This window comes from Macrotis lagotis, chromosome 2 (assembly GCF_037893015.1).
Source record: "Macrotis lagotis isolate mMagLag1 chromosome 2, bilby.v1.9.chrom.fasta, whole genome shotgun sequence".
Lineage (NCBI taxonomy): Eukaryota > Metazoa > Chordata > Mammalia > Peramelemorphia > Peramelidae > Macrotis > Macrotis lagotis.
In genome coordinates, this window is record NC_133659.1 from 106,977,034 (window position 1) to 107,004,005 (window position 26,972).

General features: G+C 40.4%; 1 protein-coding gene across 3 annotated transcripts in view; it reads left to right on the forward strand.

The window, feature by feature from the left end:
* The window catches only part of RASSF5 (Ras association domain family member 5), a 111,838-nt gene that overhangs the window by 44,472 nt on the left and 40,394 nt on the right, over positions 1-26,972 (forward strand). Inside the window, exon 1 of one of the 3 annotated variants that reach the window (XM_074222538.1) lies at positions 9,856-19,198. The exons of the other annotated variants lie outside the window; for them this stretch is intronic. Within the exon in view, the coding sequence (XP_074078639.1) occupies positions 19,079-19,198 (120 nt within the window). The 5' untranslated portion in view covers positions 9,856-19,078. Of the gene's footprint in view, positions 1-9,855; positions 19,199-26,972 lie in introns of those variants that run through there. 3 annotated transcript variants of the gene reach the window in all.

A 26,972-nucleotide genomic window follows, 5' to 3' on the forward strand; every position in this document is an offset into this window, starting at 1 on the left:
TCAGTCCAAAGGGCAGGAAATGGGGAGTACTCTTAAATTTGCCTTGGTAAGGCAAATCAATACTTTAGACTGAGTTTCTGATGGCCTCACTTGCCTCCTTCTTGTCCCCACTATTTACCAACCTTCTTTCACCAGAACAGGTGAATCACTTTGTGTCCAAGAAGGTTTAGATTCATTTATTCTTCTCTGCTTGAGAGATTTATGATAATTTACATCACTGATGCTCAGCCTGAACCCTGACTTAGTCATTCCAGCAATTAGATCTGTGGTCTCTTTCTCTCTATGTACCTGTTCAATTGTAGCCTCCTTCTTAGCTGAATAAAAATCCTAGGGATGCATGCACATACATACCCATGATAGGCATATATATATATATATATATATATATATATATATATATATATACACACACACATATATAAAGATACATATAATAAACACATATATGCACACATCTACACTATATAAATATACTTCTTTTTAATTGTAAATAGTATTTTATTTTTCTAATTACAGGTAAAGATAGTTTTCAACATTCATTTTCTATTTTTTGTTGTTGTTTTTGCTAAGGCAATGGGATCAAGTGACTTGTCACACAGCTAGGTAATTATTAAGTGTTTGAGGCTGAATTGGAACTCAGATCCTCCTGACTCCAGGGCCAGTACTCTATCCACTGCGCCCCCTAGCTGCCCCTCACCATTCATTTTCTGTAAGATTTTGAGTTCCACATTTTCTGCTTCCTTCCCTTCCCTCCCTTCTATCTTCCCCTCCCTATGACAGTGAGTAATCTGATATAGATTGTACATGTGCAGTCATTAACATTCATTTTTTATAAGACTTTGAGTTCCAAATTTTTTTTCCAGAGTCTGTAATCAGTTTCATTCTCAATGGTCAGCAATGACCATTTTACATCTACTCCATGTGGTCTCTGCCTAGTTTTACTCCAGTATTTTCCCAGAATTTCACTCCTGTACCCCCAGGATCTCTGCTTGGTCCTTTGCTGTATTACCTTTAAAGCTATGACTTTGATACACTCATGAAATTTAGATATAACAGAAAGCTATGAGGGATAGTTACTCCATGCCAGACACTCTGCTAAGCACTGGGAACACAAAGATGTCACACTGGATGACAGAAGGAACTTGACAAGTTTGTTTGGTGCTGAGTCTCATGTGATGAAATTCAGGACTGATTGATATAAAAATCTAACACTTTGGGTACAAAAATTCAGCTTCACAAGTATAAGATAGGGAAGGCAGGGTTAGACAAGAATTATTCTGAAAAAGAATAATTTAGTGGACTGAAAGCTCAATGAGTCAGCAGTTGGGATGTAGCAGCCAAAAGGGCTGATGATGGATGCCCTTGGGTTGTATGAGACGGGGCCCAGCTTCCAGGAATAGTGAGGAGATTGTCCCACTGTCTTCTTCAGTTCTGAACTTAAAGACATTGAGAAGCTGGAGAGTATCCAGGGAAGGGCCTTGAGTCCATGCCACATGGCAGTAGGTGAATGGGTGACCATCCACACTAGTTTCTGATGTTGTTTCTCCCATGAAATCATAAGCTGCTTGAGGCAGGTTCTGGCTTGTATCTTTCTTTGCCTCCCCAGCTCTTAGCACAGTAAGCATAAAGTAAGGGCTTAACAAATGCTTAACTGGCTAACAATTCTTGCATCTGACCCCTCTTCTCACTAATCCCATAGCTACTACCTTAGGTCAGCCCTCAATGTCTCCCTTCTGTACCAAGGCAGTGGTCCTAATGGGTCTCCTTGTCCCAGTGCTCTCCCCATTTCAATCCTTCCTCACTGCTGCTAATGGAATTTTTCTTCATCATAGATCTGGCCATGTATATATCACTCCATTACTCAGAAAACTCTCATGACTCCCTATTATCTCCAGGGTCAAATTTAGTTTTTAAAGTCTTTCATCAATGTATTTTCCAGATTTACTTTCCATTATTCTTCCCACCTGACCTCCTCCATCCAGACAAACCGGACCTCTCTGATTGTCACACTCAACAGCTACCTCCTATCTCCACAGATGTTAATAGAAGTAATGGAGAAGGGGTGGCTAGGTGGTGCAGTGGATAGAGCACTGGCCTTGGAGTCAGGAGTACCTGAGTTCAAATCCGGCCTCAGACACTTAATAATTACCTAGCCATGTGGCCTTGGGCAAGCCACTTAACCCCATTGCCTTGCAAAAACTAAAAACTAACTAAATAAATAAATAGAAGTAATGGAGAGACAATTCTTCTGTGATTTGGACAGTGACTTTTTTGGTCAGCTAGTTTGTTCTTCCTGACTTCTTACAAGATGAAATAGAGCTAGAGGATTTTATTTTTTTAGAATAGACTTATGATTTTATTGGTGTAAGGACCTTCCAGTAAGGAAATTTTCAATATAGTATGTCAATTCCTTCTCAGCAATTTAGCATTTTGTCCACAGTGATAGAGCCAGGATGTGTCAGAAGTGAGACCCAAACTTAAGTTTTTCTGGGTCTAAACCAGACTATGTTGACTCAAAAATTATGCAAGTACCAACATAATTGATTTTAATTCATATTTATATAGTATTTTAAGGATTCTAGTCCAGCTCTCTATCCACTAAGCCATTTGACAAATTATAACATAATTATGATAACAATATTACTATAACAACAATATTAATAATCTTTTATATTTATAGAGCACTTTAAAGTTTCAAGAGTGTTCCCTTACCACCATCCTGAGAAAGGGGTAGTGCAAGTATTATTTCTTCCATTTTTACAGATCAGAAAATTGAGGGTAAGGTTTAGATGGCTTTCTCAGTTTCCTGTCATTATGTATAAGACAGGATTTGAACCTAGCTCTTTTGACTGCAAGATCAGGACTGCTACCTTTATAATACACTACCTGTGTCTTATTTGCCTCCTGGAAAAGTTGATACTATCACCTGAACTGTATGATAATCTAAGAGAACTGGGTGTGACTGGGAGATTTCTACTCTCTCTTCTTTCTCCTGCAGGATTCTGGAGATGGAATTTCCAGAGACCCAGAGCTCTGACAGCAGTGCTCTGGAATATAGCCACCCCTTTCTGGGGATGGGTGGTACGCGATCTTCCAGCCTGTCTTAACTCAGTTCTTCCAGGACTGTGGCTGGGTCAGCTGTGCCAAGGAGAATGATGGGTAAGAAAACCAATGTTCAAGGAACCAGAAAGTCCCTAGGGACCCGAGTAGCTATCTACTGATAGCAGAAGAGACTTTTGAGTTCCTGGACGTGCCAGATCAGGGCGTCAGCATAGGCTGGAGTGAAGCTGATGTTTGTTTTCCACAAGCCTGGCTACATTTGCCAGCTCAGGCAGGGCTAGACCACGTCTTTCTAATCAAGCCCAGTAATCTTCCCTGTCCCTTCTAGAAGCATTCTTTCTCTCTTGCAGGCTCATTACTATAACATTGTCTTTATAATAAACAGTTAATTGTAGGGTCCCAGATAGAGAGCTGGAATAGATGTTAGAAATCATTTAAATCAAACTTTTTTTATACAGTTCAGGAAACTGAGTCCCAGAGGATTAAATTGACTTGAAAAGAATGTAAGATCAGACCCAGATACACTGACTTTATAAATAGAACAATTTCTAAACTTCTTGGTTAAGTTCTCTCACCTGAAGATGACCACCTGGCTCAGCTTACTTGACCCATGCATAGTGCCCTTTCCTTGGAGAGCTTGGGATTTTTAACTCATCTGTTTAGGCAACAGGGAGTTCTCAGAATAGCCCCAGCTGGCAAGGGAGTTTTGCCCAGGGTTAGGGTTAAGTTAAGGTTAGGATTAGGGTTAGGGTTAGGGTTAGAGTTAGATTAGTGTTAGGGTTAGTTTAAGATTAGATTTAGGTTTACACTGAGAGTTAGGGTTAGGGTTAGTTAGCACATGATAACCTGATCTCCTGAGAACGAATTAAAGAGATTTATTTGCAAAGAGTAATTGAGTGTTGAGTGTTCAAGGACCCTTTAGATGCATGGAGTGTAAAGAGTTGGGAAGAACCTTAAAAATCATTTAGTCCAAAATCATATTCTCTTATTCCTATGGTACATAATCCTAAATACACTACCTGGTCTCCTGGGTTTCTGAAAACTTTCTGCTTTCTTCACTTCTGCCCCAATGTCACTAATTTTACATTTTCCCCTCCCCACCCATTTGCCTAATTCCCTCTACCTGGAAATTCCTTTGCCTATTTTTTGCATATATTTAGTATCAAAATGTCTGTGTACCTGTTTGCCCAGGTTGAAAGTTACTCCAGGAAAAGGACCCATTTTAAAAATAATTTTTTGTATCCTTACCTAGACATGATACTTGACACATAGTAGAAGCATTTTAAATGTCTTTTGATTAAATCAATGACAGATAAAACACTGAACTTGTAGTTAGAAGAAAACTGGGTCAGGAAGATCTGAGTTCAAATACAGCCTCAGACACTTAATAATTTCCTAGCTGTGTGACCTTGGGCAAGTCACTTAACCTTATTGCCTTAAGTAAATAAAATTTTAAAAAACAAATGAGTAGGGGCGGCTAGGTGGTGCAGTGAATAGAGCAACGGCCTTGGAGTCAGGAGTACCTGGGTTCAAATCCAACCTCAGACAATAATTACCTAGCTGTGTGGCCTTGGGCAAGCCACTTCACCCCATTGCCTTGGAAAAACCTAAAAAAAAAAAAGAAGAAGAAACCTGGGTTAAGTTTCACCTATATCACATAATAGCTGTGTGACCATGGGCAAATCTTTCAGCCTCTCTAAGTCTCAGTTTCCTCAACTGTGAAATGGGAATAGCAGTAGCCTCTCCCTCACAGAGTTTTTATAAGGATCAAACTAGATAAGTGTAAAATGCTTTGTAAACCTTGCAAAGATTAGTTGTTTTCTTCTTCTAATTATAATGTTAATAATAATAATAATAATTATTATTATTATTATTATTGTTGTTGTTGTTGTTGTTGTTATTATATTTCCCTTAGGGGTCCTGTGGAGGGGACTGGCCACAGCCTAGAACTTGGGAGCTGAGCTCAGGGGTTGTTTTTTTAGGCCAGATCCCACTTATAGGATACAGAAGTTATGGATACAAATAACTCTAGAATATTGGGGCTATTTCAATTCAGTAAGATTCATGGGATGTCTGTTAAACATCTATTCTGTGCTAGGCTCTGCAGATTCCAAGACAAAATGAAAAATCAGTTCCTGCTCTCTGGAGGCTTACCTTTTCCTACCCTTGAAAAAGTTGTTTTGGCCCCAAGACCTTTGAGGTTTGAACCATCTCCTGAACAAACATTGTTTTGCCTCAACACAGGAAAGGAGAGGGAGGAGAATTCTAAGTGATGGTTTCTAGTTTACAGATGAGAACACTGAGGCCTAGAGGATTTAAAAATCTAAAGAATGTGTGAGCAGTGGGAGGAGAGCCCGGATTATGTTAGATCATGGAGAGCCGGTTATTAAATTTCATTGTGAACACTTAAATTTCAGAAATAGGCCAAAAATCAGGATCATTTTGATTTCTAGTTTTAAGTAAATGTAAATACTGAGATTAAACTTAAAAAATATGTGCAGACACATTTCCCTCCTCCCAATTTCCACCCCCTCGCAGTCAGTAGTTAAATATTTGGCACTCTGAGAAACGCAGGGTCATAGAGTTAGGACTAGGAGGGAATGTAGAGGTTGTTGAGGCCAATCCAGAATTTTACTGTTGAGGAAACTAGTCTGAGAAGGGTTGAATTAGGAGGCGGCTTAGAAAGGTGGAAGGAATAGTCCTGGGATCTACTGTTTACTCCCTGTTTGTCCCTAAGAAAATCATAACCTCTCTGAAACTTGGTTTTCTCAACAGTAAAAATGGAGATTGGGCTAGAATAATTAAACAATCAATTGGACCTCTAGTCAGAAGACCTCTCTTCCTGAGTTCAAATCTGTCCTCAGACATTTTACTAGCTGTGTGAACTTCAGCAAGTCACTTCACCCTGTTTGTTCCAGTTTCCTTATCTGTAAAAAATGAATTGGAGAAGGAAACAGCAAATCATTCCAGTATCTTTGCCAAGAAAATCCCAAAGGAGGTCATGAAGAATCCAACACAACTAAGGCACCCTGAAACAACAACAGCTTATGTATGCTGACACTGTGCTAAGACTATAGAGTCAAAAGATGGTCCCTGTTCTCAAGGAGCTTACAATAGGGAAAACAATAGGTAAATAGATACAGAGCAAGCTATATATGGGATCAATAGGGAATAATTATAAGAGGGAAGGTACTAGAATTAAGAGAAGCTTAAGGAAACTTGTCTTTAGAAGGTGGGATTTTAGTTGGCACTTAAAAGAAGCCAGGGAGGTCAGCAATTAGATGGATCAGAGGAAAGAGAATGATCCAGGATGGGGGATCATTCAGATCCCAGAAGCATCAGAAGGTCTCTTCTAACTCTAGTCTAAGGGGTCTGGCTGATTCCAAACTCAGCCTTCTTCTCCTACTCTTCTATTCAGCCTCTCTCCCCTCTGGAGGAAATAAGTGAAAGAATGCTAAATAGGGGCCATCAAGAAAAAAGCTATCTGGAAAATGATCAGAAAAAGAGATGAAGAGTCACTGACTCTTTCCTATTTCTCAACATATCAAACAATAGAGAAGTCTGTTATCTTTTCTCCAGCCTGTTTTCCTTATAACCACCTAAATGACTCAAAAGCATAGTTTGAACCATATCACTCTCCTGCTCATAAACTCCAGAGGCAATTTATTTCCTCTGAGATCAAAGACAAAACTCTTCTGTTTGACTTTTAAAGACCTTTATGACCTTTCTCCAACTTACCATTTCAGGTTTCCTGTATATTACTCCTGGTCACACTCTTCAGTTTAGCCTGATGGGTTTTTTGGCTGTTCCTTAGGCATCACTCTCCATCTCCCATCTTGGCACTGCTCTTTCCCCAAGTCTGTAACACACGCCCACCACACTCCCCTACCCCTTTTACCCCAAACTCCTCACTTTCCCACCTCACTCCCAAACTCCCCAGCAATTCCTCTTAGAATCCCTTATTTCCTTCACAACTCAGCTCCATCCTCACCCCACCTCACTACCTCTCATCACAAAATTCCACTGACCCCCTGTCTGAAAAAATAAAGCCTGTTAGAGCTCAAAGAGCCCCTAAAGACCATCTCCTTAAAATTTTCCATCTGGCTTCCCTGGTGCAGACATGGAAGGGCAGGGCCCCGTGAAAAGCATCCCACTCCGACCCTGCTGGGAGACAGTGACTCAGCTGGCATTGAATTCAAACTTTCCTGGCTTAGGGCCCCTTACTTACATCGCTGTCTAGTCTCTTGTCTTCCAAACCCCGATCTGGCTTTTCCGAAACTCCAGCGACAGATGAGGCTCCCTGGCCCACACTAACCCTCTGCTGCCTTTGATGAATGGCCTGGAGCTTTTACATGCTACCATCACAAGAGGGAGCTGAGGAGGCACCGGAAAATTAAATCTGTGCTTCTCTAGGCACAGGACTCACAACTTGGCTTCTGCTGAGACAAGGAGAAGTCACAAACAGAATTCCTTGGAATTGCCTTTTCTCATTCTCACACATCCCAACAACCTATGCTTCTTGCCCAAGTTAGTCAGACATGAACGTAGATAAATTGGGAACTCATCTCCTTTAGTCTGAACAGTCTGAACAAGTCACCTCCCTGCCATCCCTCCCCAATTCAGTTCAATCCAGTGGATCCCTCAGGATTAAATATAAAATCCAAATGGCTTTTAAAGTACTTTTTAATGTGGCCTTCCTCCTATCTTTCCAGTCTTCTTACATTACACCCATGTCCCTACCCATATACTCTGCTATCTAGTCCTCTAATAAGATGCTCCTCCCAGTTCTGTTAAAGTCTCATCTTTTCAATAAACAGGACTGCCTTTCTCAGGACTCCTGAAGAGAACTGTCTTCTTTTGGTATCTCCAATTTATCCTATCTATATATTGTTTGTATAAAATTGTTTGCATGTTGTCTTCTTATAGCACTGTAAGTTTCTTGAGGGCAGGAATTGTCTTTTTTTTTTTTTGTAATCCAGGGTTTGACACATTGCCTGATTATGTAGGAGGTATGCTAGTTAAAGGACTTATGATCATGTTACTTTGCCTGTAGGAGGTAAATATTTTAGTATTTAGAATCTTTATTACCAGTATGACTTTGAACAAGTCACCTTCCCTCTCAGACTAGAAACAGAAATTAAGAAAAACATAGGGGGCAGCTGGGTGGTGCAGTGGATAGGAGTACCTGAGTTCAAATCTGGCCTCAGACACTTAATAATTACCTAGCTGTGTGACCTTGGGCAAGTCACTTAATCCCATTGCCTTGCAAAAGCCTAAAAAAAAGTTATATTGGGTAGAGAGAAGGAATGGAAAACAAAAAAAGTAGAGGACCTCTGTATATAGCAGATGGAATGATGATAACTGACAATACACAAAGAAGGCAGTGCTATTTAATTCTTTTTTTTTTAGTTTTTTTGCAAGGCAACGGGGTTAAGTGGCTTGCCCAAGGCCACACAGCTAGGTAATTATTAAGTGTCTGAGACCGGATTTGAACCCAGATACTCCTGATTCCAGGGCCGGTGCTTTATCCATGACGCCACCTAGCCACCCCGCTATTTAATTCTTAATTTGCTTCTGCTTTCTCTGTGAAGGAGAATGCCATTGCATCGGGAATGATAGATAAAAATGACTAAGAGGGAGTATTAGTACAAGTAAAAAGATAATAAGAGCAGGTGCCCACAACAAATTCAAGTTATTTGGTGAAGGGATTGATATCCTTGAGTCCTCTTAAGTACAGGGAGATGTGACTTCTAGATAACTGTCAGTTATATTTGTTTAAGACATCATGGAAAAGAGAAGAACCACAAGATTGGGGGGGCATAAATGCTGTTCTGATTTTTAAGATTAAAAAAAATTTAAAAAGGGAAGGAACAGAGTCTGCAAGTGATAGGTCAATGAGTTTTACTTTGATTCCTGGGAAAATTCTAAAATAGATCTTTTAAGAAAGGGTTGGCAAATGTCTAGAAAGGGAAGCAGCAATTACAAAGAGCAAGCATGACTTCATTAAGAACAAGTCATGCCAGACTAAGCTCATTTCCTTTTTTTCACCATTACTAAACTATCAAATGAGAAATGTTTAGTGTACTAAACATTTAGCAAAGCTTTTGATAAAGTTTTTCATTCCAAAGATTCTTGTGGAGAAGAAGAAATATGTTATTAGATGATAATGCAATCAAATGGATTCAGTTTGGGTTGGATGGACAGACTCTAAAAGTACTTCTAAGTGGTAAGAAGTCTCTGGTGGAATATCCCAGGGATTTATACTTTGTTTCGTGCTGTTTAACAATTTTAACAGTTTCTTGGATAGAAACATTCATGGTATATTCCTCCAATTTGTAGGTAAACACAAAGATGAAAGAACAGCTAACACATTTAATGTTGAGATTCAGAAAGATCTTAATAGGTTAGTTCATTGATCTAAATCTTAAAAGATGAAATTCAGTAGGGATAAATATAAAGTCTTTTACCTGGGCACAAAAAATCAATTCTGTAAATATGAGATGAAGAGCAGCATGGATAGTTAACAGTTGCTCTGAAAAGTATCTGGGATTTCAGTAGGTGGCAAACGTAATATGAGTCAATAGTGCGATGTAGCAGCTAAAAATGTTAATGTGGGTTACGTTAGGAGGAATGCACCTTCCAGCAAGAGGGAGACGATCATCCCATTGTACTAGGATCTTTCCAGACTTTATCTGACATACAGCGTTCAGTGATAGTCATCAGGGTTTAAGAAGGGCACTGATAAGCTAGAGAAGGGATGTGGTGGGGGGGGGGCAGAGATAACCAGCATAGTGAAGAGTCTAAAGTCCAAGTCATAGAAAGGTTCTTCTTTCATAGGAAGAAGTAGATATAATAACTTCTAGAACCCTGCTCTAATGTTAAACACCCCTTCATCCTAGATCTCTTCTTTTCACATTTCTTTCCCCTTCTGGTGCTCTCAAAAACTAGCTTCCTTCTGAAGACATCATATTTTTTCCCCTTTGCTCCCCTTTCTGAGGCAGGCTGCTCCTTCTCTCACATCCCCCAACATACAGAGCCAAGAGAATGAGACGTCACAGTGCTTGTTCCCCATGGCCACTTTCAGACCCTCTTTTTGACATCATCACATAACTGAAATGACATCCCTTTCTCTTTAACACCACCCTGTGCAGATCCTTGTTGTTGTCACCTATAGACCACGGACATTCTTTCTTCTATCCAATAAGTTCAGTATGTTTCATCATCGTCTTCTCTGTATTGATTCCTATCCCTTTGGCCTTCTAATTGCTCAAGCTCCATGATTCCTTTGACTTCTGTCTTAAGGCTATCTACATCATAAAAAAAAGTGGCCATTACAACATAGATGCCAATTCCCTTTCCTCCCCATCAGCATACTTTACAACAAAGTACTTTAAATGATATTTTATCAGCATATTCTAAACCACCTCTCCCCCCTCCACTCATTGCTCTGGTGCCAAGATTCTATTAGACCTGTGATAGTAATAAATACTTCTGGTGAACATATGCCTCTATTTTATTTTCCTTGGTTGAGATTAATAATCAGAAGACTGTGAAACCAAGTATCTCTGCTTCATCTTTCAAGACATCTTGTCTCATTTTAACATAGACGTGGGAGACATTTTATTGCAGAAGAGTCTTTGAGGCAATATTGCTCTGCTGTATTTTTTTAATAATGAAAAAAATAGTACAGTGGCATCTTTTCTTCTCTGTACCTTCCAGTCAACTGAATAATTATAAAAAAATGTCATTTGTGAATTGTGGGACTTATAAAAATATTGTTTGAACAATCTTCCTGTTTCCTTTTCATACTTTCATCTGAGTTATCCTTAATATGTTTTTGTTGTTGTTGATGTTGAGTAGTAGGCTCTCAATAAATGACAGTGATTGATTGAATGGCTGAAGGCAGGAGATAGTATAAGTATTAGCATCATCATTCACAAATGAAGAAAGAGACTCTGAGGAGGTTCAGTAAATCCTTGTGATCAGGCCACTAAGTGATGACAGAATCAGGATGAGAATCCAACTTTTTAACTCTAAATCCTAAATGAAATTCCAAAATTCTAAATCTGGTGCCATCGTACTATGCTATCTTTGATGTGGAAATTCTATGAAAATGAAGGAATCATTATTTTGATTACAGGATGAATGACTCATTGACCCAGAAAATGCTAAAGTTAGAAAGGACTTTTCAATATTAGTTGTCTGAATCTCCATAACCCCATTTGGGTTTTTCTCAGTAAAGATACTAGAGTGGTTTGCCTTTCTTCTCCAGTTTATTTTACAGATGAGGAACTGAGGAAAATAGGTTTAAGTGACATGCCCAAGATCACACAACTGGCAACTGTCTGAGTCCAGATTTGCACTCAGGAAGATGAATCTCTCTGACTCCTTGTCTGACGCTCCATCTACTACATGATCTAGTTACACTGTTATAGTCAAATTATTCTGGTAAAGACTTTGTAGAAATGGGAAAGTAGGCATAAAGACCAGTTGTGATGGCTATTTTCTTGATTATATATGGGAAATCTGTATTTTTTTCCCTGTATGTTTGGTCTCCTTCCTTCTTTCCATTATCTTGAGAAATCATCCCTGAAAAACTCTCAAAACGATTCTATCTCCAACGCTATCCTATTGTCTGCATACTTTGTCTAGCCATGTTTGCTGACATTTCTACTTTCTCATGAAGCACACTGAGTCCATGGGGTGGTGGTTCTATTGTCATTCATGAGGAAAACATAGAAATCATGACATATTAGCTTTTTAATTGCCTTTCTGTTTGTTGTCCTCCTTCCGATTTCATCCTCAGATACTTTGGGGATAATATGGTTTAACTGACTCCTTAAGATTTATGTAAACTTGTTTCTTCTCCACTATTTCTTGTTTCATGAGTTGTGGTTGCTAATAGTTTTCCCTTATTTTTTTCTCATGCTGTTCCAACATATTTTTTTCCATAAGATTTTACCAAAAAAAATGTAGCTTTTAAAGTAGCATTGCCCTAGCTGCCATACCTCTCAGAGTGGTGAGGAGACTAAGTATTTGCTGACTGAGATGGTTTTTAGATGCTGATGGTCCTTTCTCTGTGTTGACCAATTTTATCTAGGTTAAAGTTCTAATGGACATGGGGTCTGTGTTTTAATCTGTTTGCCATTTATCAGCTATAAGTTGTTTAGCCAGGTTGAAGTTATTTTAATTGCAGGATATATCTTTTCATTTTTGTTTTTTATTGACATTTATTTTCATTTCTCTCTAACAAGTTGATGGACTGACTGTAGACAATTGATTAGCAAATGACTCCTACTTCAGTAACAGTGGTTTACTTATTGCCAGGATATTATCAATATTGGTTTTTGTGATGTCATTCCAAATGTCTAGTGCCTCCCATTTCTCTTCTTGGGGAAGTTAAATATTCTTGACATATAGGCAAGAGGCATCTAAATGGTCTAGAAGCCTTTGGTCTTCTTTGTTTACTCCTGAGCCATATTTTTTAATATCTATCAACCATCTTTGCATTGAAATTTCTGAGGATTAAAATATAGGTTGATTAATTTTATTTTTCACAGGATTTCTCTTTTTCGTTGTCCTATGCTAAGATGTTAGCTCTTCTGCAGTTACCTTCATAATGGCCTTTGCCAAATGTCCACCATAAGCATTGTAACACAAAGCAGTCAAATAGCCCATGAAATGATGTTTTTTTTATTTCTTTTAAGTACACAATAAAACGAACTCTGCCCATTCATTTATTTGCCTCTTTGTGAAGAATTCATAAGTTTCACTTAGGTGAAACTTTCTTTGTCTTTTGGAAAGATTATAAATAGTAATGTGATTCCCTTCCTCCAGAGCTCTGTCCCCTTAGTCAATGGAATCGGCTTTCACATTTGATTCATGAACAACTAAGCTTATGTTTTCTTAAGCATTAGAAAGTTTTTCCTGACAAAACACTGAAATTGACTTCTTCATCACTTTCACCTGGTTTTGCCCTCTAGGACCAAATTTGACCAGTCCAGTCCTTCCTTCACACCTGTGGGCGGCCAGGCTAGGGGTTCCAGTTTGGGACTGGCATAGCATGAGATGGCATAACATCTATTTGTTAATAAAAGGAGATTTTCTTAACCCACACATGGGATATATAGTCAGCAAGGGCACAACATTGATTCATTTAGGTGCAACTTATCTGTGTTTGGCATGCTGGTGCCAAGGGAGTAACTCTTGACTTCTCATGCCCTGCCTTTGGTATTTAGGCCACCAGAAAGCTATAGCCACGACTCAAACCTTAGTCCTATGGGTCAGTTTTGAGTATGACTTTACTAGTTTTTTTGTTTTGTTTTTTTTTTGCCTTTTTTGCAAGGCAATGGGGTTAAATGACTTGCCATACAGCTAGGCAATTATTAAGTGACTGAGGTTGGATTTGAACTCAGGTGCTCCTGACTTCAAGGCCACCTAGCTGCCCCGTTAATAGTTTTTTTTAAAGAAAAATTAAGCCAGCTTATGTTGGAGCAGCTAGGTGGTACAGTGAATAGAACCTTCCCTGGAGTCAGTAGGATCTGAGTTTAAATCTGGCCTCAGACACTTAATATTTATTTAGCTGTGTGACTTTGGGCAAGTCACTTAACCCCATTGTCCTGCAAAAGCCAAAAAGAAAAAAAAAAGAAAAATCAAACCAGTTTATATGGAGAGTAGGAGTGTAGGGTTACCTCAAAATGACAACCTTTTGAATACTTGAACACAGAATCATGTCTCCCCTGAATTTTCTTCAATCTGAGCATCTCTCAGAGTTTTAACTTATTGTGACACAACATGGAAAATCCTGGTTGACCTCAGGAGTTTCCCTTCCCTTTCTACCCCATACCAACCTTATCAATTTTGGGGCCAAAATTGAATAATGTATTCAAGAAATGGTTAGGAGGACTTTCACTTCTTTAAGTCATGAGGTAATTGGGATTTGAACTCACAAAGATGAGTCTTCTTGAGTCCAGGTCCAGCAAACCTCTATCCACTGGGTCATCTAGGTGTCCCCTAGTACTGGGAATATAAATACAAACAAAAGGAAATAAAGTCTTTGCCATCAAGGAGCTTACATTGAAATAGGGAAAGCAACATATCAAAGAAATCCTATCTCTTAATGTAACCCAAAACCAAGTCAACTCTTCTGGCTGCCACATCACACTGCTGACTCATGGTCCACCAGAACACCAGGATTTCTTTCAGATAAGCTGCTGTCTAATTCTGCCTTCCCAATCCTGTAATTCTAGAACTGATTTTTTTTAACCCAACTGTAAAACTTGACATGGATACCTACTCAATTTCCATCTTAAAATTGAAAGAATGCCCCAGGGGCAGCTAGGTGGCACAGTGGATAGAGCACCGGCCGTGGACTCAGGAGTACCTGAGTTCAAATCCAGCCTCAGACACTTAATAATTACCTAGCTGTGTGGCCTTGGGAAAGCCACTTAAACCCCATTTGCCTTGCAAAATCCTAAAAAAAAAAAGTTGAAAAAATGCCCCAGCTTGTCAAGATCTTTTGTGATTCAAACTTCTAAGGCATTAACTACCTCTCCCAACTTCGTGTTACTTGCAAATTTAAACATGCTATCTTTACCTCTAGCCAAGCCATTGATAAAATTGTTAGCAGTACAGGGCCAAGACTGGGTTCTTCGGGTGCTCCATTAGAAATCTCCTGCCAAAAAAATATTAAACTACTCTTTGACTATTCAGCCTTTGTCAGATCCATCTAACTGTATCTGCATGGTGTCCATATTTCTTTGTCTTTTCACAAAAATATTATGAAATATATTATCAACTGATTGACTTAAAACTAAGGAAACCATGTCAACAGCATCTCTCTGATCTAGCATGTCCCCATTTTGTTTGGGAAAAGCTCATAGCTATATAAGTAAATGCAAAATATTTTCAAATAAATATGAGAGATTTGGGATGAGAGGATGACAACTGGGAAATATGAAATAAGAAAAGTCTTAGGAAGGATTTGGTTCTTGAGCTTAGTTTTCAAGGATACTGGGTATTCCAAGAGATTGAGGTGAGGAGGAAGGGTATTTCAAGCCTAGGAGACAGCTTGTTTCAGAGGGGGAGCCCTGAGATGGAATGTTTTCTATGAAGAACAGCAAGGAAGCAGTTTTCGTTGGAAAGCATAAAGGTCAATGAAATGCGTTGAGCCTAGAAAGATAAATTGGAGCCAGACTAAGATTTCAAGTGCCAGACAAAAAAATTATATTTTATTTTAGAGGTATAAGGGAGTCATGAGTGTTAAAATTCAAGGAAGAGGGTTGGTAGTATGGAGAGACTTGAGACAGAGAGGCCAATTAGAAAGCTAAAACAATGGCCCAGGTAAGATGTGATGAAGGCCTGGATTAGGGTGGTTGCTATGTGAGCGGAGAGAAGGGGAAGATGTAAGGGATGTTGTGAAAGTAGAATGAACAAAGACTAGATAACTAGCTAGGAGGAATGAGGGAAAAAGAAGCTATTCTACTCATGTTGAGCCTAAATATTTATCTAGCTTGATTCTCAGAATATAAACATAGTTTATCTCCAGGAGTGTACTCAAAACTTTCCAGCATGGTAGAACCCTCCAAAATAATAATAATATTTGCAAGGTTTGCAAAGCACTTTACATAAGACTCAGTACTTTATCTACTGTACTGCCTTTTAATGGAAGTTTTCTAGTAGATTCTACTAATGTGGAATGAATATGGGACCAGTATGGTTGTTCTATGAAACGTTCATTACCAATTGGGCTGAATGTCTCCTAGAGCCTGGAACATAATTGATGTTTTTCTTCAGTCATTTTCAGGTATATCTGACTCTCTGTGACCCCCTTTTGAAGTTTTCTTGGCAAGGATACTGGAGTAGTTTGCCATTTTCTTCTCCAGCTCAGATAAGGAAACCAAAGCAAACAAGATTAAATGACTTGTCCAGGGTCACACAGCTAGTAAGTGTCTAAAGCCATATTTGAACTCATGAATATGAGTCTTACTGATTCCAGACTCTCTCCACTGTACCACCTAATTTTCTTGGCACATAGTAGACATAATAAATGCTTATTGATTCAGTGAAAATTAAAAAGTTAATTGGGGTGAAAGTGTTTTGGAAAGCATGAAGTTTCATACCAAAAACGGTATTGATAAGCATGTTTGGAATGACACGTGGCTTCCTATAAAAACACCATCACATAGGAATTCTTTCCAATCTGGCCTAGCATCTAAGACGTCACTCACAGTTTGAGTCTTCCCTCTGTTTCCTGGAGAAGTAGTATCTTGGATATAATGCCTAAAAGGATTATTCTAAAACGTCTTTTAAAATTGCACATTTAAAATGAGCTGCTCAGCAGGACCTTTTCTGGGAGCCCTGAACTGTTCTAAGAACATGAAGCATTGCTGGGCACAATTGGCAGCTCATTTCTGAAAACATATCCAAGATTCCCGCCTACCTAGATGGCACAGTGAAAAGCAAACATCCTTTAGTCTTTGTTGGGACAAAGCCGATGCCCGTGTTATTGATGGCTAGTATAACAGGCAGATCCTCCCTCTCGACATCATTCATCATTGTGACACTTGATTTGGGATGTGCATTCAGTGAGGGAAAGGGTTGATGAAGCGTCCTACTGGTTGCCTTTGCCCAGATAAGCTTCCTGAGGAGTACTGGGTAGGGTGGTGGGGGTAACATCCCCCCCCCCAAAACCAACTCCCAAATCACCCACATGGAGAAAAGTTTGCTCCATTTTTTCATTCTTCTCATTGCATCTGCTCCCCTACACTGACCTCTACCACCTAAGCCATTTGTTCTCTTGTGACCAGAGACTGAGGCAGCTTCTGGTATTGACTTTTCTGCCTGAGCCAAGGAGGCCTGTCAGGGGGTGCAGGCTTTTAGTTATCATGTGTCTGTGCCTGGTAGGCACTCCTAGGCTTCTGGGAAAAGGTTTGTGTGGAGAAGAGGGAGCAAGTTCAAGCTGCTGTCTGATCCCTCCTGGCAACAGTAAATTGAGAGTCAGTGTGCTGTAAAAGAAAAAATATATATGGCATTTGAAGATGGGAGATTTCAGTTTTTGTCCTGAGCTGGACATTTTTGTTACCATGAACAACAAATTCTATAAATGCTCTGGACTAACGTTAGCATTAGCTAAGGAGGGGAAGGTCTTCTCAGAACACTATTCAGGACTTGAAATTGAGTTGATAGCTAAATGGAGATGGGCAGAACCTTCCCTTCCACCTCCCTGAACCTCATCATGGAAGAAAGAGCCAGGTTCACTGAAGGAGCAGGCTCTTGGAGATTCAAGAAATGGTTCATGTTTTAGGGTAGCAGGAATTCAGTATTGAAGAAACCTTGATTAAGCCAGTGCGTACATAAGGTCCTTTGTGATCTTAATATACTGTTAAAGTCATCAGACTGGTCCTATACTGTGCCTTCATTAGTTCTGGGTATCTATCTAAAGGCATTGCTACATTTTCCTTGGGCTCTAAGCTCCATTATCTTTAAGGATGGAATGGAACCTGTCTAATGCTGAGGACACAGAAAAATGTGTTCCAGCAGTAACCCATAGGAGTCAGCACTGGCATAGTGAAAAGAATATTGGATCCAGAATCATAGATTGTGGATTCAAACCCCACTTCTTTCCATCAATGTGACCTTAGGTCAGTCCTTTAATCATTTTCATACTACAGTAATGGGTAGAATTTGAGTAGGTGGCTCTAAGAGCTCTCCTAGCTCTCGATCTATTATGGGGGCCAGAAGCTGAAGGAGAGATGAACCTTACCCTAAGACACATGCTCCAGGAGGGTGTGGGACCTGTGCACATCTTTGTAAGATGCTCTAACCAATTCACAAGTCTTATTCCAGTCAAATGGGGATTTGCAAATGAACTGTCCCCGGATGTTAGGATTGGGCAAAGAGTCTGGTAGAAACTTCTCTTAGTCATCTAAGAATATGTAAATAGCTAGAATCTCTCAAAATTAACCCCCCTCTACAATTCCTAAAGTCTCTGGGTCAGGTGTATGAGAGAGACAGTTTTCTTTGCATATACTTTGCACATGTTCACAAAGACTTTGCAACTCCTTGGCTAAAATGCCATTTCTTGAACGATAGGTATTTATTGATTTTTCTTATTTTTCTATTCATGTCGATTGACACTTCTTCATTTACCCCAGAAGCCCACAGTAGAAAGCCAGAAGGTCTGCCACTGAGTATAGGAGAGATAGCGAGGAGGGAAGATAATTGTGCACATTATTATCCTTATCACCTAATCATCCCTGGGTGATGAAGAGTGGGCTGTGTTTCCTAGAGTCTGGAGGATGACTGCCTTGCTCTCTCTCAGCCCCCCAATCAGACTTGAGGGCTGCATCATCCATCCTTAGCTGGGCTCCCAGAGAGCTTGGCTGGCAGCACCCCCACCCCAGCCTCGATAGCTTGAAGGAAGACTGAAGAGAAACCTTGCAAGAGGAAGTGGCTTCTGGACTCCACTGCAAACTCAGAGTGGCAGGAAAGGGGAGAGAGGGTGGGGGGTAGTGGTGAGAGGCTGAGCTTTGCATGCTCAGCCTCGCTGCGACAGAGAGATTAACCACAGATGCTGAGTGAGTTTGAGAGGGAGGCGAAGAAGAAACTCACAGGTCTGACATCGGTGTTTTGGAACTGTGGCTGGTGGGCAAAGGAAGGCTGTGGGCAGAGAAGGGAAAACGTTAGCCTGCCCAGGACCTAGTCACCCTTTCTTGAAAGGAAAGGAAGGAGGGAGAAGGGGAAAGGTTAACTAGTCATCTTTGATTGAAAGGAAAGGAAGGAGGGGGCAAGAAGAGCCATTAGAAGCAGAGGAATTGGAGGCGAAGAGGTGTTGGGGGGAGCTGAACACCCAGGATCCCACTGGCTGGTTGGCTGGCAGAACAGGAACTCAACTGAAAATCTTCTCGCTCTGTGGTTCACTGTGAGCTCCGGGGATCTCACCACCCCACACGCTGCCCCCGGGCTACCCTGCGCCCATGAGCTAGAGAGCCGCCTCCGTTGAGGGCACCCGCGGTAGATGACCGTGGACAGCACCATGAGCAGTGGGTACTGCAGCCTGGATGACGATCTGGAGGACTGCTTCTTTACTGCTAAGACTTCCTTTTTCAGGAACCTACAGAGCAAGACCCCCTCAAAGGTAAAAGGAAAAGCCAAAGAGGGAGGGAGGGGGGATTTTTATTTTGTGTTGGAGAATGAGACCCTTCTGAGGGCCCCTCCAGCTCCTTGATTCTCTGATAGAAGGGGTGCCTTGCATTCAGGAAGAAGCTACATGTCTGTGTGTTCCTCTGCTTGATTCTCTGGATATAAGTGGAAAGCATTTTTTTTTTTTTTGCCTTTGGGATACGTGAAGTTGTCTCTCCTGAAGATGCCAGGCTGGATTGCAAATAGTGGATGACCTGGCACCTTTAGGCAAGTTATCCAGGGTAGTTTTGACTTCTTCCATCTTAAGCTTATCAGAACCATCTTTTAAACTCTAGGTAAAGTAGTCTGCCCTTACTATGGTGATGGTGTGTGTCCTAGCCTCATTTGTGATTATAAGAGGGTCAAAGTTGGCAGCACCCTCTGCATTTAGGAGCTAAATCCAGACCCAGAAAGATTAGCTGGAAGGTGGATGCCACTCTGACTCTTAGCAGGACAAAGGTGGAGACTTCCGCATTTCAGCCCCCATAGGGCTTTGCTCAGAAACCATCTTAAAAACAGAACTCTCTAACTCTGTACAAGTGAAGGGTGTTTAAAGAGAAGGGCTGACCTGAAAGCCTCCGAGCTAATCATTTTCCCATACTTCATAGTTTTAACTTCCTGGATTGCTTTGGGCCCCTGCTCTTCATGAAACTTTGGAATTGGAAGTATTCCCCTGGCTGCTTCCAAATATAACCAACATGTCCCCTACCCCCCCCCCCCCCAAAATGGTTGCAGTATCCTCGAATTATCTGTAAATTATCTTGGCTATAGTGGTGGCGGAGTTGTTTGCTTGTTTTTTGTTGTGTTTTTTTTTTTTTTTTAATCAGGAGAGTAGGGCTCTGAGCCAAACTCTGGGAGAGGCTGTCTGAAAAGGGATCATTTATTGGGGGAGATTGAGCTGTTAAATTTCACAGGTGTGTGGCAGGCTCATCATTAATTCAAGATTCTTGTCCGGATTATAATTAACAACAACAAAAAAGATCTCAGTCTCATCCCTGGGGCCTCTCCTATCAATAATTCAGCTGTGCCAAAGGCCCTTGCTTAAACTTAATTTTAACATCTTATGTCTGGAAGGTGATCATGACAACCAGGGGATCCTTTCCTCCTCCCAGCCCCTTGGACCTCCACTCATAGCCCTCCCCCCCCAATTTCCTTGACCTCTCCCTGCTTGGAGAAAATCAGAATTCTTTACCCCATACTTCTTGTGTGGGTCCACTGTTAGTTCAGTCTCTATGCCTTTCATCAGTAATTGTTTGACCTTCGAGGCAGCAGGACTTAGAGATGAACCTGCTGGAATTGATGTCAGAAGACTTGACTCTGGCTATACCTGTTCTAACTGTGTGACGGAGCAACCCAAACAATCTCCTGATGACCTTGGGCCTAATTTCCAGGAAAAGAGATCTCTTTCTATTCTGTTCTTATTAGGCCTCATCTGGAATATTGTGTTCAGTTCTGGAAACCCAATTTAAGAAGAACATTGATCCAGAAGAGGGTAGTTAGCATGGATGAAGGGTGTTGAGTCCTTGACATGGGAAGATGACTTAAAGGAACATGTTTAATTTGGAGAACAGGAGATCCAAGGAGGATATGGTAACTATCTTCAAGGATATGAAGGGTTGTCATCTAAAGGAGGGACTAGATTTTTTTTCCAGTTTGGCCCCAGAGGGCAAAACCAAGAACTATGAAGATGAGGTGGTGTTCCAAGAGGCCAATTTTGGCTTTCTAATTCTTAGAGAGGGTAGCTTGGTGACAGTGGAAGGAGTACCAGGCCTAAAGTCAGGAAAAGTCATCTTTATGACTTCAAATCCAGCCTCAGACACTTAGTAACTCTGTAACCTGAGAAAGTCTCCTAACCCTGTTTGCCTCAGTTTTCTCATCTATAAAATAAGCTGGAGAAGAAAATGGCAAACTACTTCAAGAAACTCCCTTAGAACATACTAGGGTACCACAGGAAGTGGTGAGTTTCCCCATCTTGTGGACTTCAGGCAGAACATAGATGACTATTTGTTAGATATATTATACCAGGGATTCCTTTCATGTATAAATTGAACTGGAGATCCCTTTCAAGTCTCAAATTCTATGACTGTGGCTGGTAAAACACTTCATCTCTGTGACTCTCAGTATCCTTACCTACAAAATGGAGATAATTCTTGTGTCTTGCCAATCCTCAAATCTAATCCTGTAAAATACCAGGTTCATGCCAGTTTAACTCAGTAAAGTGATAGCTCACATTTATTTGGTGTTTTAAGTTTTGCATAACATTTTCTTCCCAGAAGAGGTAGGAAGGACATATCTTCTGGATTTTCCTCTACAGTGCTTAACAGGCATATATTAGACACTAAATAAATTCTTGTTGATGGATTATCCCTATTTTACATATAGAAAATGGAGTTTCAATGAAGTGAAATGACTTGCCCAGGGCCACATAAATTTCAAGGGTCAAACTCAGGACTCTGCCCTAGCACAGAACCTCTGACTTCAAAAACAAAGCATTGCTATAGTCCAGAGAGGTGATTAACAAATGCTTCGGAGGTGCAAAATAGCAGTGATAATTTAACACCTCTTTCTTCCTGCTCTCTGGAGGATTGCTGCTTTTACAGGGTTTGCGCTGAATTATAATGAGCTTTGATAACAGGCATAGATGTTTTCTCTACCAGCTGATTCCCTTTCAGCCTGGAGCTCCACATGGTGGGGTCCAGTAGATGAATGAGAAATCACCAGTAGTAGGACTGGAATATAGGGGGTGGGGGTGGGCTGCCACTGTGGCTGGAGAGATGGACTAGACTCAAGGAGAAATGGATATGGCTTGGGGGATGGGGTGAAGGGGAAGAATCTAGTGGGGCAATTACTCTTATAGGAATGCTACAAAAATGTATTATTTTAAAATGGTATTTTCCAGTACTCTTTTCTTACTCAGCCTTGCATCCAAAGGGGATTTTTAAAAGATTCTCTTCCTTACATCATGCAGATTTCTTTTTCCTTGACTGTTTTTCTCCCTAAGGAATGAGAAGAACTGAGTTTCTAAAGGATTCCTCTTCCCTCATCCTTCATCAATTCCCACCAGCAACCTTGGGAGATGGGGTCCCCTGGGGGAAAAAACCTGCTTCCTCTGTTTCAGTGTGGCAAGGATGGCAAAGCCCACACATTGGAGAGGCTGTAGCACCTGCTATAAATAGCCCTGTCAGAACGACCTGTCTCCTCCTCAGCTCCTTGCTGGAGCAGAAATACAGCAGCATCTTGCTACTGGATTCAATATAGCTAATGCTGAATACCACCCCTTCAAAGGGATCCCCCACCAAGTCTTCCTTCTGTGTTTGTGTCCTCCCTGTAACCCTGGGAGGAAACAAAAGGAAGCAATCAGTCACCTCCTCTTCTCACAGAGGAGAACCTCACACCCGGAAATATGAAGCCAAGGTCGCACCAGTAGTAAGAGAGAAAGCCACTGGCTATATCTGGGAGTCACAGAATGACAGAAGGGACCATTAGAAGTCCTCTGCTTCAAACCCCTCATTTTACAGAAGAGGAAAGTAAGGACCAAATGGAGAGGGGTGGGAGGTGGGACTTGCCAGCAGTCATACAACTCATAAGTGATTGAACCAGGACTTGAATCCCAATCTGATCAGACCAGTATTCTTTCCATTAGACTTGGGGTCCTTACTTCACCAGAGGGTCAAATGACTGCCTTCTTCTAGCCAAGTATCTTATTCAGAGGGAGAGGACTTAATTTTGAATCATCATTCTCAGCCACAGCAGGTAAATAGCTAAAAGCAGGATTTCCTGGGGTGTTCCCCAGTGGAGTCATAGGAAATTAGGCCTCATATATTAGATATATGGATAAAATTGGAGGGTGTGTATGTATATAATATATATATATATATATATATATATATATGAAATTTTCAGTGCTTGGGGGCCATATAGACCCTAGAATGATGGTGGTATGAACCCCCAGTGGTGGTTTTCCCTTTAATAGGGTTTTTACTTCCTTCTTCCTTTCTATTCATTCCTACCACCAATCTAGAGACACTTATCTCCTACTTAGCACAATGCCTGGAAAATAATGAATGCTTAATAAATTCTTGTTGACTAAGGTGGGTTGCCACCTACCTTAGCTACTACAAACAGCTTCCTTTCAGATTATTTTGCCTTTATTTCCTCCCCTTTTCCAGTGTATTTTTCCTCTGCTACCATACTAATCTACTTTACTCACAGATCACTCTACTCAAAACTTTTCAGTAGCTCCTGATGTATTGCCTTTTGAATAAAGTTCAAACTCTTTGACCTGGAATTCAAACCTCTTCACAATCTGATGCCACCCTGCCCATCTAATCTTTCCATGCCTCTCCCTTCCATTTAGGCTGCATTCCATCCAATAAAAGTGAACTACTCTCCATTCTCAGTGTATGTCCATCACTTTCTCACTTTTGTCCCTTTGCTCACAGTTTCCTCCGATACTCTTTATCCTATATCATCTTCCTTTGTCCCTTCTAGAAATCCTTTAAGACTCAGCTGAAATGCCACTGTTTCTGTGAAACCTTCCAGGTCAAGAAACAATCTCTTCCCTTTCCTACCCCCCCCCCCACCAATAACTCCATGAGAACTCTACCTAGCATTTTGCTTGGTCCTCTCTAGTGTACTTTCTTATATTGTGTAATGTGGTTATCTATGTTTTTGTCATTTGCTCACTAGTCTGTAAGCTCCATGAGGACAGAAATTGTACCTTAACTGGATCTTGAACCTTGCTCAACTCCATATTCTGCAAACAACAGATATTTGATGAATATTTGATGAATTTAAACGAATTACTTTTTTTTAGAATATATTTATGATAGTTACTACCAATCCACTTGAAGCTAGAAGGTCAGATATATTATCCTTAATCTAGGAAATTCAGAGCTATTGAGGTGAAGTTTCAAAGTTTGTCAGAGATAAGCCAGGATCCTAATTCTGTTCTCCTGGTTCTGTGTGCATGAGTCCAGGGTTCTTTCAATGAACCTAGTGACCTGGGTCATGAGAAAAATGACGTTTGGTCAATGGAGGGAGCTAGAAGTGACCAGGTGACTGAGTAGACAGGAATCACTTCTCCTTGTCCTCTTCTGGCAGTGACTTTGATTCCCTTGGACTCAGAAGGAGGATCTAACCCAAGCCAACCATATGGCCAGTTTCCCTCACCATGGGCTCTCAAATGACTACAGATGGCAGCAATTTCAGATTTCAACCATTGAGCAGTTGCCTAGTCATAGTTCTTCCTAGAGCTCTGGAACCTGCCCAGAGACCTGAGGGCTGCTACTCATTGGAAGAGAAACAAGACAGCAGAATGTTTGAGCAGATCTCCCAGGTGGCCCCCAATTTCTTTCTATGAATGGGGAAAAGAAAGTCCTAGAGAGGGTAAATGACTTCCCACAACCATTCAACTTTTTTCTTATGACAGCATTGGGGCTAGAACCCTGGTTTCAGACTCTGAGACCAGTGTTTCTTCAGTGATGTGATTCTGCCTCTCAAGACAGGGCACAAATAGTTTTTCAACATAGCACCATGAAAATAGCCATAAATAATCTGTCTTAAGACCTGATGTCTACTCTTGTATCTATCACAAACTAGCTTATGATCTTGGGTAAGTCATTTCTCTTCTAGAATTTACAAGTTCCTAACTTATAGATTATAATACCTGCCCCAACAACTTCACAGGGACATAGGACAGATGCTTTGCCTACATTTCAGAATTGGTTCAATCAATCAAACATTTGTTAAATTTCTACTATAGATATTATGAGGATATATAAAGAAGTAAATATCACAATCCATTCCTTCAAGGAGTCCTACAGATAAATAGATATGACACACTAGCATAGAGGATAGATTGGATTAGATCTGGAGTCAGGAAGACCTGAGTTCAAGTCTTGCCTCAGATACTTTCTAGCTTTATGACTCTGGTCAAGTCATTTGACCTCTTTCAACTTTGGTTTACTCATCTGTAAAATGGAGAAAATATTTGACTCAAATGAGGTAATATTTATAAAGTACTTTGCAAATTTATTACTAGAAATACATGTAACAGATGAGGAGTATAGATAAGTTATAGAGTTGTGTGCTATCTAGACTCATGATTTGAAGTCAGAAGACTTGGATTCTAGTTCTGTCTCCACTTATTAGCTGTGATTTGGGCAAGTAATGACCACTCTGAGATTTGAGGAGATAGACAAGAGTTGTTTTTTGAAGACATAAAAGGAAGAAGCAGCATTTTTGATCCTGTTAGTCAAACTGAATTAATTCAACTAAAAGAGTCAGAGGGCAGAAGAAGGGAAGTTAGTGTAGACCAATGAAGAGATTAAACTAGGGCTGAACTCAGGATCATTTTAAAAGATGAAGCCCTATTGGGTAGAATGCAGTGTGGGGGAGGGGTAGCTCTTGTGCTTTAAGAAAATCATTTTGACAGCAAAGTGGAAGATGATGAATTGGAATGGGGAGAAACTTGAAGCAGGGAGTCTATTGCAGTGATCCAGGTCTAAAATGATGAGAGGTTGCAGCAGGGTTGGATGAGTAAGAAGAGAGAAGGGAATCTGTATAGATGAGATGTCATGAAGGTAGGAATAATAAGTCTTGGCAACAAATTAGATATGTGGGTTGAACAGGACTAAATTGAGAAGGATAATACCAACATTTTGAGCCTGGCTGCTTGGGATGGTGGACAGTATTAGAGAAGTTTCAAAGAAGAAAAAGGTTTTTTTGAGGCAAAGATGAGTTTTATTCTGAATGTTTTTCAATTTGAGACAATCAAAAGTTCACTGGGGATTTGAGACTTGAAAACAGGAGAGAGGTCAAGTCTGATGTATAAATCTGAGAATCATCAGATGATCATTGAACTCATGGGAGCTGATGTGATCACCAAGTGCCATAGAATGGAACAGGAGTTCTTATCATTTTTGTGTGACCTGGACACCTTTGCGGTCTTGTGAAAACTATGAACTCCTCAGAATATTTTTAAGTTTATAAAATGTATATGATTAGAAATAAAAATTATTATGTTTAACTATGGTTATCAAAATTTATTTTTCAAATGTTCATGGACTGAGATTTAGAATCCCTTGAATGGAGGGAAAAGAGAAGAGGGCCTTGGGGGACACCTATGATCAAATGGCTGCCACTTCCATGAAAATTCAGTAAAGAAAACTGAAAGGAAATGATCAGACAGGTTGGAGGAGAACCAGGAGAGAGAGCTATATCACAAAAATCCAGAGGAAAAGTTTGCAAGAAGAGGATGATTGATAGTGTTATGTAGAGATCAAGAATGGGAACTGAGAAAAAGTCCATCGGATTTGGTAGTTTGAGACCATTGGTAACTTTGGAGAGAGCACTTTCCTTTGAATGATGATGTCAGAAAACTGATTGCAGGTGATGTTAGAATTCATTGAAAGAATTAGAGACACCAGATTATCTTCTCAAGGAGATTAGCCATGAAAAGGAAGAGAGAGATAAAGGATGATAATTGTAGGTCATTCAATCAAGTGAGGGTTTTTAAGGATGACTGAGACATGATTATGTTTGTGGGCAGCAAGGAAGAATCCATAAAGATTAGTGAGAGAGTAGGAATTCTAAAGGGGGGGATTTTGGAATGGCTGAGAAGAAAGGAGACTACCTTTAATAATTGGTTGCTATGAGCAGGAAATAGCAGTTCTGGGGGTCCTTTGGGAGAAGCAGATGAGAGAGGTTTTTCCTGGACAAGGAGAAAA